General features: G+C 39.1%; 1 protein-coding gene across 1 annotated transcript; it reads left to right on the forward strand.

The window, feature by feature from the left end:
* The first annotated feature begins 6,931 nt into the window (after positions 1–6,931).
* On the forward strand, positions 6,932–12,014 carry LOC145788501 (uncharacterized). Its single transcript, XM_082600267.1, has 4 exons — positions 6,932–7,117; positions 8,487–8,599; positions 9,532–10,058; positions 11,563–12,014. The coding sequence occupies exons 1-4, from the start codon at positions 6,932–6,934 to the stop codon at positions 12,012–12,014; spliced, it is 1,278 nt and encodes a 425-aa protein (XP_082456393.1).
* Positions 12,015–12,248: the final 234 nt, after the last annotated feature.

Genomic DNA, 12,248 nt, shown 5'->3' on the forward strand with positions numbered 1-12,248 from the left:
CACTATCATTGTCCAACAGGTGATGCTGTCTGCTCGAAATAATGAAGAGAATGATATAACTGTGATATCCGATGATACTGACGTTTTCATTCTCTTGCTTCATTATTATCACGCTGGAAGCATGAAAAATCGTATCACCATGGAATCACCAATTAAGGAAAGAACAGTCTTTGACATTGGAAAAACCGTATAGAGAAGCATTTGTCTTTTGTGAATGAACTTCTGCCACCCCATGCCCTTACAGGGTGTGGTACGGTAGCATGCTGCTATGGGGTTGGCAAAGGTACCGCATTGAAGGTTCTGAAAGATGGTCACTCACTGTCACTTTTAGGGGTCATTGATTCTCCCATAGAATCAGTGATTGCGCAGGCAACCACATTCATGTCAGCCTGTTACGGTCAATATACTACGAGTAAATCAATGTCCGAAACACGCTGGAGGGTATGGGCCTCCGCGGTACCACCAAAACTTTGTTCCCTTCCTCCTACAAGTGAGGCCTTTAAAGAGATTGTAAGAAGAGCCGGGAGCCCATTACCAAGCCATTGTGTGGCGTTCACTGGAAGACAGCAATCCGCCTGAACTTGATGCATAAATGTACGGATGGGTGAAAGACTCGAAAGTTAAAACGCTACAACCGGTCCTCCTTCCCGCAAATGTTGAACTCGCCCCAGAAACTGTCATGCGCATGATCAGATGTGGATGCAAGAGTGACAACCTCTGCAGAACGCCTTCTTGCAGCTGCACAAGGGATGGTTTGAAATGTACAATATTCTCTGCGTGTTATGCTGCAGGTTGCAGCCAGACTCTTACTTAGCATTTTAATTCAATTGGACAACGTCACAGATTTATGGACTAGCTCAGTGGTTCCCAACCGGGGTGCCGCGGCACCCTGGGGTGCCAATTGCAATGCTCAAGGGTGCCGCGAGATATTGCAAGAGTGCGGCCCATTCTTTGTTTTATCTTTAACCCGTTAAGTGCGAAATTTATTTATTTCTAACCGAGTTTCAGTGCGTGTTAAGTTTCGCGCCTCGTAGTTATTCCCGGCTCCTTTCTAAAGAGTCGCTTAGTGGGGAAGTCGCTGGGCTGGCGGTAAGCCTTCGTTTTTTCGCCCAGGAAAAACAGCGTGAAAGATATTGTGACTCGTTGCTGTTCTTTCCATAAAAACGTTTGAAACGCATCATTATTACCAGATTTCATGATTTTATTTTGCGTTTCACGCGCACATTTCGCACAAAGTCAAATTGCAGTGATGGATTATTGGATTGTGTGACCCGGCCCGATTATAAAATTGCACGATTGTTTGCGAACCATTGTAAACCGATGGTTGGGTCAAGGTCAATTGAAGGATTTGTATCGTTAGCAAAAAGGCAAAATAGTGATATTATAACAACACACTGTTTTCTTCATCGCTAAGTTCTTGTCGGAAAACATTAGGTTCAGACCTAAAAAAGTGTTAAACAAAGTTGTCAAAATGGTCAACTACATCAAAAGTACAGTAGACCACTTAAATCACGTCTATTTGCCAAGCTTTGTAAGGATATGGGAGCAAACTACAGTATGCTAATCTTCTGTTGCATACCGTCCCAAGTAAGATGGTTGTCGCGAGGAAAAGCATTGTCACGAGTATAGGATGCATGGGTTTCTCGGCAGTCAAGTGTAGCAAAAACTAGTGGTGCGGTACTGATGAGCCCAGCCTCATAGGCGAAACAAGTGTCTATCGCTGAGTTCTTGCTACACTCGACTGCCGAGAAACACATGTTTTTGGGAAAAGTCTTAATGGCTAGTGTGGAGGCTACACCGGTATGGTTAGCGAAACACAATGCTCGCTGTTCTATAGTAAGTAGTCAGGTAGTGCTGACGCCAGGAAGATCGCTCCTTTTCAACTAGGCTACAGTATATGAGTTGAAGGATGAAATGCTCCTTTTTTCAGCCTTGAAAAGCAAAAGGAATTTTGTGAATTGCTTTGAGATTACAATTGGGTCTCCAAGTTAGGGTATTTAGTAGACATCTTCGACCATTTAAATAACGCGAATGTGAGAATGCAGGGCAAAAATAAAACTCTCTTAACTTCAACCGATAAAATGAAAGCACTGAGAGAAAAACTGCAAATGTGGCCCTTAAAAGTGGAGAACGAAAACTTTGACATGCTTTCACATTTCTCTGAAATGAACAACAAAGAATTTGTTTCATTATTATAACTCAGCACCTAAAATCATTGGAAGAAAAAATTTAGAAATATTTTCCCCAGCTTGTCCACGGAAAATTACGCATGGGTGAGAAATCCACTTTTACTGGACTCTCAACGATGGAAATTTTAAGCTTATGCACAAGCAGATGCCTCTCGACGAGTTCTGGAAAAAAATTCAAAATGAATATCCTTGCGTTGGAAAGAAAGCTATCGTGCTTTTTCTGCAGTTTTCCACGTCATACCTAGGCTATGTGAGAGTGAATTTTCCGTATAAATGAACATAAAAACGAGAACGACTGCTTATAGTCGAGGAAGAAATGCGGGTGGCTTTATCGAATAGTGCCCCCAGATATTAAGGGACTTTCTGCAAGAAGTCAAGCTCAAATTTCACACTGACTTTTGAATAAATACATTTATTTAGCCTACACGCCTATACTGTATAACCGGTTCTGTGTTATTTCATACAGTTATTTGAAATACAGAAACCTCATAAAATTGATCCAGTTTTGCCAGGGTGCCGCAAACTATTTATCTCTTTGATAGGGTGCCGCAAGGTCAAAAAGGTTGGGAACCACTGGACTAGCTTAATGACGAGATGATAACCACAACTGACTGTCCTGTGACTGTGAGAGAGGCTTGTACATTCTACTAATGGTAACATTTGTGATAACTAATGGTGACATTTGTGAGTGATGTTATATGTTAGATGGTATTTCACAAGCAAAGTTGCAGAAATAATGATTTTCTGTAAGTATTTCAGCAAATATATCAGCAGCCATTTTGGATTTTACTGCAATGTAATTCATATGCAACTGTTTTAATCCCTTAAATGGAATCCTTGTCAACGAAACATGTGGATAGACACCAAAATTATCATTCTAGACCAAATACAAGTGAATTTGTTTGTTTTTGTTTGAATTTTGTAATATGGCAGCCCTATTGGCGGCATTATTGCATTTCTACATGATGCAATCCCCAACCAGTCAAATAAATAGTTTCAATGTATTCGTTGCCCCTCAAAACATACGGCTAGACACCAAAATTATCATCCTAGGTCAAATACTAACTGAGTTATAGGGAGTTATCTGAAACGGCGGCCATTTTGGACGCCATCTTGAATTTCTCAAAACGCTCAAGTATGCACACAGTGCACCCGACAGATTCTGAAAGAGTAGACCCTAGGCTACCAAAATCAATAAAAAAAAACAACTTTGCATAGAATTTCCAGGTTCAGTCATAGTTCTGCCGGACTATATGTAAAAGCGAATGCTATTGAAGAGTAGAGAATTTATCACTCTAGAAGTTGACATAGGCCTATTCTTGCATCAAACCAATATTCTTAGGTAGGCTACCTTATGTAATTTTTTAAGTTTTCCGAAAAAATTAAAATGTACCGTCTTGCCCTCCTATGCAGGTAATTTGGCCCACCATGGAAGGTAAGTTGGCCACGTGGCCAAAATGTCCATCTCTTGGTACGGTATACTAAACAGGGGAAAAGCGCTCTTTCTCCTCAATTTTACTTTTTTTCTAATTATTGCTTGGTTTTATACAGGCATAGGCCTACATACATAATTTATTATGTTTGCATTCATGTATGGTTTATGATATAATCTAGTGTAATAATAGTAATGCAGTATTTTACCTCAGTCAACTTTTTTTTTTACATGAGTAGGCCTACACCAAACAAACTTTCGAAAATAACGAAGGCTGTACCCTATCAAATATCATGTAACCTAGTTGGAGCGGCATGTCTTTATTCTTAACGACCTATGGTCACCTTAACGATACTGATAGGTAGGACCTCATTTTTGCATGGGTAGGCTACCAATATGGGAACATTTTTTAATGTATCTCGGAAACGAGGCAGGCTACGTTTTAGTTAGACCGTCGCTTGAGAAGTGGTTGCATAGTTTTCTTTGACTCACACCATTCCTTCAACATCTTTAGCCCTTCTTCATACACCTGCTGAGAGCCTGAGACACATTTCCACAATTGGTTTTCTTGATATAATTACTTACCATTATTCTAATTACAATATGGGTTAGGAACAATTTGTCGCAATCAGTGGCATAAAAACGATGTTAGGAAGTGTATTATTGTTATTGATCGCTTAATGCTGATGTAAAGCCGCTATTTAGGCTACTTACTTTGGATACTTGAAGATACTTCAATCTTACAAAAATAAGTCATCGTATTAATTAGTCAATTATTATATTCACATTATCAAGGATTGCCGGTGTAGCAGTCCAAGAGTTACTGCGGGCCAAAAGTTACAAGGGTTGCCAAATATTGCATTTAACTTTTATTTAATTTTGTTTTAAAAAATAATTAAATTTTTAACCTCTCAAAAGGTCATATTAAATAATTATAAGTATTTTGTAATGTTAACTGAAAAGCTTGCATTAGTTTGAGAGCAATGAATTCATAACACTTAGTTAAAACAATTTTCGCTTTTCCATCGATTACGAAAACGCCGGGCACCCCTGGTAACTTTTGGACTGACAGAAACTTCCAGACCGCAACGCCGCAGAAGCAGTCCAAAAGTTACTGCTATTGTAAGTGGGTGTGCTTTTTCGAAATTCGTTTGGGAAAACTTGTAAATGGACTGAAAATTAAACTTCACTTGGTCAGTTGATTAAACCCTCTGCAAGTATGCGAAAGATGAATCCCAAGGATAAATATTCTCACCACGAAACCATTATTCTTGACTTTAAGTTTCTTGCCACGTGTTTTCGATGGGAATCCAACGGAAATTCATTGGAATCTCAAAGTGTTCAACACTTTCGTAAAAGTTAAAGCCTTCCCCGCGTGTGAGACTGTGATAGCTTACTCACTGAAGGTTGATGGCGTTTTGACTACCGGTTGGCCTACATGTAGCCAAAGTTACTTTATATTTCTTCAAAACGATAGTTATGAAAAACCAGACCAAAATTAGGCTCATTGCTTCATTCACTAGAAAACTTTGGTTTTAAGTTTTATGAAATAGGCTACATAAAATATAGTCAAAGACTACGTTCGTCAACTATAACTCAAGACCAGCGGTTATAACAAGTCAGCCTTCAAATGCAAACTTTACACGATACATTAAGGCCTGTACTGTAGGCTGTAGCTTATTAAATGCCACCGATTCACGTATAGCCACGATTCAAACTTTGAAATGTTTGGATCGATGATCAATTAAATTGTTTGTTTCAACTGCGCCATATAGCCTACAACGAGTCAATAAAACACTCATAACATTACATTGCGAATCGTAGGTTGCATTCACGGCGAGCTATAATAGAGGGCGCCATGGTTGCATCATAACACAATCAGGATGACCGCAAAAGACTATAGGCTAAGTGGTCATCTATTCAATCACCTTCCCATGCAAATTTATTTGCACAACTTCAAATGGTATAATATAAACAAATCAGGTTAAAATAATAGCCTACGTAAATTGTTAGGTTACAAATGAAAATATCATTCCACACAGCAACAATTTCTGGTACAAAACTCATCTTTTAACTTTCATCTTATTTTCGCTTCATTCCCAATTAGGCTACGTTTCTGCGGTAAACCATGTTGTTAAGATGCAACGGTGGATAAGTCTTCAAGTTCAACATGTTTCCAATGTTGAAATCATTTATACTGTACAAATCTGCTGCAAGCGTCAAATCTGACAACCCTGTTTTAGTAACTTATGGACTGGCAGTAACTTTCAGACCGCAGTAACTCCTGGACCGCTCCACCGGCTATACAGACCACCTCATGGTATGGAAGGCCTAGTTTATATCGATGACGACACCAGGCAGTGTTTAACCAACGGATGCCCTGACATATAGCGACAACACGAGAGAAGAATTATTATATAATACCTCATGAAGGCAAGTTGGCCATGGTGGCCAACGTACCCAGTAACCACCCACGAAATGGGCCAACTTCCCTGCATGGCAGCCATATTGTAAAAACTAAAGTTTATGTCAAACTATCGAGCTTCACCGTCAAAGTGAGCCTTAACTACTCTAGCGCTGCACTCACTAAATAATAACCTTTCTTATTAGTCCAGTCGCTGAACTTAAAAATATGGTCTAACCCGGAAAAAAAAAAACAATATTTAGCTGAAACTTTGCCAGATGGTTCTATTGATGATGTGTAGCTGTGGTGTAGCGCGTGTCGTCACGCACCACATCTCTCTTGCTAACAGCGTAGTGTGAGTTTGCCGATTGCCTGGCTTGGCTTCTCTTGGTTTCTTTCGTGTTGGTTCATTCTCTAGTTTTCACCAGCTCAGTGGCCGAGTGGTTTCGTTTTCGGCTCTGGTGCTGGTAGATCTGAGATCGATTCCAGGTCGGGTCAAACCGAAGACTTTAAAAAAACGGTACCGATTGTGTTCTTTCTTGCATAGCGCAGTGAGAATGAGTCGGGTAATAATGTGATAACATCGTAGCCTAAACCTGATACAAATTAAAAATGAGCCCTGTCGCTAAAAGACCTTAGCTGTTGTAGAGCGACAATAAATAAAACCATAACATTATTATTCTCTAGTTTTCAGTTAACAGTGTAGCAGTGCAATCGGCAGAGTAAGAGTTTAGTAGAGTCTTGTTTTAGTTTGTCATTTAATACTTTCTGTTAACATTCTTTAAAGCTAGTTTTCAATTGCAGGATAATCACGTTTTATTAAAGCCTACTTTACTGAAATGAGTTTGTTGGTTTCAATGTAGGTCATGTCAATTTAATAAACTTGTTTAAGCAAGAATCAAAAAGATGGACAGACATATTCCTCGTCCTAAAAACCTTTCAGTTGATCCTAACTCCGCTGACGCTCCTACCATTTTCAAGTTCTGGTTTCAGACTGTCACCGACAACATCGCTACACTTGAAGAGGTTCGCCAGGAAGGATCTCCTAATATCAACAAAACTAGAATAATACGTAGCTTCTTGTCCCCAGAGGTATAGGAGAAAGTGGGGTTAGTTGGAAGGCGGGGTTAGTTGAAAAATTATCATTTTTTAAATCTCGATGACTTTTTTAAATATTTACTGCCACCATGTGATGTAGTTTATAAAAACACATAATCCATGTTAATTTCGATTTGTTGAGTCAAGTTATGCCTGTTTGGCTGACAATTTTGTATTTTCTTACTTTCGAAGTAAATTTTTTGGCGTTTTAAGAAACATCTTTTGCGTCGATGTCGTTGAAGATAGGCAAAAGTATTTTGGTGTGTGTCAGCTGTAGGTGTTCTACAACACCAAGAAATAAACAAATTTTAGTCAAATGCACCATGCTTGAATATTTTAGGAAAATAGTTTGTCATATGCTAATGGGGCTAGTTGGAAAATAGTGGGTTGGGGTTAGTTGGAAAATGTTTTGATACCAGTATGACGCTGTAATATGATGCGAGTATATCGTCGTGGTATGATAGTACGTAGTAGGAGAAGGTGGGGTAAAGCGGACCAACGGGGTAAAGTGGAACCCCGCCTTTTTTGCTATTAAAGTTTCAATATTGTGCGGATACCATTAAGTTTAGTGAAGCATGACGAAAAGTAGCTGCACACGCCATTATTCAAGGTTTCATGGTTTAGAAGACACAAAAAAGCGCGGAAGTTACTTTTGGCACCCTTTGATCTATTGAAAGATATGTATGGTAACTTAAATTGTATCTTATGTACATAAGGTAGAAGTTTTTTTGAATAATAAAAATGAGCCTCACTATATCACGTACGCATTACGTAGATTCACTCTTGTTGCTGACTAGCCTAAATTTGACCAACAGTTAAATTAGTAGTAATGTAAAAGTGGGGTAAAGTGGACCAGTGGTGATCCACTTTACCCCGTCATAAATATTTTTTCTTGTTTATGATTTCTTGACCGAATTAGGTGCTGTGTTACTTATAATCTTGTAGCTTATTTTACACAACAGCTGTGTAGGCCTAATTAGCACTCAAGTGGATAGTTGTTCTGATATGGTTGGTTGGTTGGTTATTGAATCTTTATCCTCGGACTGACAAAGACTTGATAGGCTATTTCTGGTAGTTTCGCACACTTGTAGAGGCTCTTGACGCAGGGCCGGTTACCGAGATTGGCTGAGTGAAGTTTCCGATTGCTGAGGTGTTGTTGCCTGAAATTATTCCATCCATTAAGTGCCGCTAAATGGAGAGCAGTCTTGAAATGCGTTGCTCAAGCGCACATCCCGAGAGTCGAACCAGCGCCGTGTAATCTTGAGCCGGGCTCGTAATCACTGAGCTAACGGGCGGAATATCCCACCAATCATGATCGAGTAGACGAGCTGGTTCTAAACTTAGTTATATTCTTGTTTTTCAGAATGCCTCGTTGTCACCAAAGGACATCCTGTGGGCGTATGAAGCCTGTGCTGGTTGCAATGAAGAGGATGACAACTTTATCTGTGAACTCCGTTTTTTAAAAAATTCTTCAAAGTTTGATTCGTAATGGACTTATGAACTGCAGTTGTGAAGTTTCATAATGTCTTCGCTAATGATGCTAGTTGTAAATAATTTGATTGCGTGGAAAAAAATTACGGAATTTGCTCAAAACTTACAATGGTCCAGTTTACCCCACATATGTGGGGGTAAAGTGGACTATTGGAGGTAATTTTAAAATTAAAAAAATTTATATAAAAAAGCTGGCAGTCATCAAAAGTGCACTTTAAAAATTGTCGAAATATGTTAGAGTTAACGCTCAAATAAAAAAGTTAATTTTTTTGGCAAAATCAGTGAACTGTACTGAATTAACCCTTAGGTATTCCACTTTACCCCACCTTCCCCCTATACGCTCCAATGTACTTGTTTTAAGCAGCCTACTGGTAAAATTTTAATTTGAATAGCTTGGAAAGTGCAATATATACGGTATCACAAGTTTTAAAAATGAGTTTATTAAAAAACGTTTTTACGATGATTAGGTGTAGAATTTATTGCATGTTGATTTCAAAGCAAGTAAACATGTTTGCTTACAACCCCATGTAAATGTTTGTTAATCAATAAAAAATCAACCAGGTTTGGTAACTACAAAAATTTAGTGGTAGAGCTTTCGCCGCCGTAAAGGCGGCTTCATCAGTACTCTTATTCAAATAGAATGATTAAATGTTTGTTGGTTGAAATAATAGTATCCAGTTCATTAGTGTGCAGTAAACTGACGTTTTTCAACTAACCCCAGGCATGGGGTAAGTTGAAAAATCAATTGTATGTTTGTTTATTTTAAATTTGCATTAAAACTTAAATTGACTGAATACTTATTTTTATTTGTATGATAGGGGCCAACATAGCTGATAATTTAAGCCACTTCAAGTTGTCAGGTTATGCACTAATTGCTTTAAATTCCACTTAAAAAAAAAATTTCCAACTAACTCCAGTCTTCCCTACCTCTATGTCGAGGAAGTTGACGACTATGATGCAATTGTAGATACTCTCAAGAGAACATACGTAAAGAAGAAGAACAATGTCTACGCCAGGCATTTACTAATCAGCCGAAAGCAAGCCAGTGGAGAAACGGTCTTGGAATACCTTAGAGCGCTGAAACTACTCTCTAAGGACTGCACTTTTGGAGACGTTTTTGCCCAAACGTATAAAGAACAGCTTATTCGGGATTCTTTCATAAATAGCTTACAGTCTCCTATCATTCGCCAACGTCTTTTGGAAGAGAATAACATAGACCTTCAACGTGCTTCGAAACTGAGCGACAGTATAGAAAGAGCACAACAACAATCTTGCATCATGCGGAGAGCTGCAAACACTTCGATAGCCTCAACGACAACTTATGCGCGTGAAGGTAACAACATGCGTCCAGAGCACAAGGATCACGACGTTTCTGCAGCCACTTCCAAGTCCAAGGTACAAACCAGAGAATCATGTTACTTTTGTAACGGACCACTCCATGACCGTTGGTCCTGTCCAGCACACAAACAGAAATGCTACAATTGTGGAAAACTAGGGCATTTTTCCAAGGTCTGTCTCAGTAAAAGTTCATCAGTATTTTTGGCTTCTGCTGCAGAAAACCCAGTTGCTAACGCGGATTCTCTTAATTACTCGTCAACGCTTTCCAGGCGCAGAGGCCTGTTATAATTTGCTGGAGCTTCTAACTACCTACATCGCACAGTGGTGGACGCTTTGGTAAATGGACATCCAGTTAAAGCCTTGCTGGATTCAGGTGCCTTGGATAATTTTATTGATAGAAAATTGGTAAACAAGCTGAAGATAAACCTTACGAAACAACCTCATACTGTGACCATGGCGTCGACCCATCACTTGGTCAAGACCGATGGCTGCGCTTGTTTGCATCTTGAACTCTTCGATAGAAGTTATCCAAAGATTTGTTTCGATGTCATTCCAAACTCTTGTGCTGATGTGATTTTAGGCCAAAATTTCTTTCAAAAACACGAGAAAGTCACCTTTCAGTTTTGTGGCCCCGAAAAACCGCTTGCAATTTCCTCAGCAACACCGAAGCTCGTAGCACTTACCTCAGCTCGCGTGGATCCACCAAGTCTTTTCCAATACATGCAACCTAATTATAAACCTGTTGCAGCCCAGGGATATCTATAACTACGGGATTGGAAACTCTATTCAGTGCTATACATCAGTAGGGTCATCACATTACTACGACTACAAAAAGATTAACAAAATACAATACCCACTAAAAGATATACACAATTCGATTTTACAATAATAATACAAAATGTACACTCACATTAAAACTTAATTGATGTATAAAAGATTAAAAGTATATTTACGCTGCTAGAAAAAAAAAACGATGAATCCAAAAAATGAATAAATGCAATGAGTCCAAAAACCGCCTACTGTTGTTCTTTGGCATTTTGCGTACTGCAAATCGGATCAGAAGTAAATGAGGACTGTTCAGCAATCAGTGAAATGTGCTGTTGTATCATCAACTTGTTCACAGAAACCAATCCAGTACGAAACCAATACGTTTACAATGTTATCAGAACTAAAACCAATAGTCATTCTGGAAATTTTTTAAGCAGCAAACAAAATACTACATGACTGCACTAATGGAATACAGTAGAACTCGGTTAATCCGGATGAAACTGGAAGTACAAATGAGTCAGGTTTGATAGAACCGTCATCGGTTAATCCGGATCTTCGTCTAATCCGGATGGAATCGCCGGTCAAATCGAATCCGGATTAACCGAGTTCTACTGTACAAACAAATAAACAAACCAGGCAAGCGCAGTCCTTACAATTTACAGGTGAATTGATTGTTACACTTTTGGTTGTTCGTTTAGCCTACCACTTGCTGCCCTTTGAGGTCAATTTATGTGAATATTTATCACAGCAGCGCACAAAGAAAAGTGACCCTACTGGTGTATAAAATGGTTTTCAGTTCCACAGAGTTTCCAATCCCGTAGTTATAGATATCCCTGTTGCAGCCCCTTCCAGTTCTTATTCAAAAGATGACGTTGCATATATTGAAAAGGAGGTGGAAAGACTATTAGCCGAAGACATAATTGAACCTTCAAGATCTCCGTGGAGATCGCAGGTGCTTGTTGTCCGGAATCAACATAAATGCCGCCTTGTGATCGATTATTCACAGACCGTCAACCGTTTTACACTTTTGGACGCGTATCCTCTTCCGCGAATTGAAGACATTGTCAACAAGGTTGCAAAAGATAAAATCTACAGCTCTCTTGATCTTCGGTCCGCTTACCACCAAGTTTTATTCTTGCAAGAAGAAAGACCATTTACAGCATTCGAAGCTCTCGGCCGTTTGTATCAATACAAAAGACTGCCTTTTGGTGTAACAAATGGAGTTGCTGCCTTTCAGAGAGTTATGGATGTCTTCATCAAAAGATACAATCTGAAGAAATTTTACGCCTATTGAGATGAGATGACCGTTACAGGGGAAACTGTACAAGAACATGATGAAAACTTGAATGCCTTGCTTGATGCTGCAGAGAAGAGTGGATTTACTTTTAATAAAGACAAATCGAACATTAGACAATCTACAATCAATCTACTTGGCTACCAATCTCGCACAACCAAAAAAAAACAGACGCTGAAAGACTTCGACCACTGTTGGAAATGCCTCCTCCAAAAACTCTGAAAGAATTGAAAA

This window comes from Aplidium turbinatum, chromosome 1 (assembly GCF_918807975.1).
Source record: "Aplidium turbinatum chromosome 1, kaAplTurb1.1, whole genome shotgun sequence".
Lineage (NCBI taxonomy): Eukaryota > Metazoa > Chordata > Ascidiacea > Aplousobranchia > Polyclinidae > Aplidium > Aplidium turbinatum.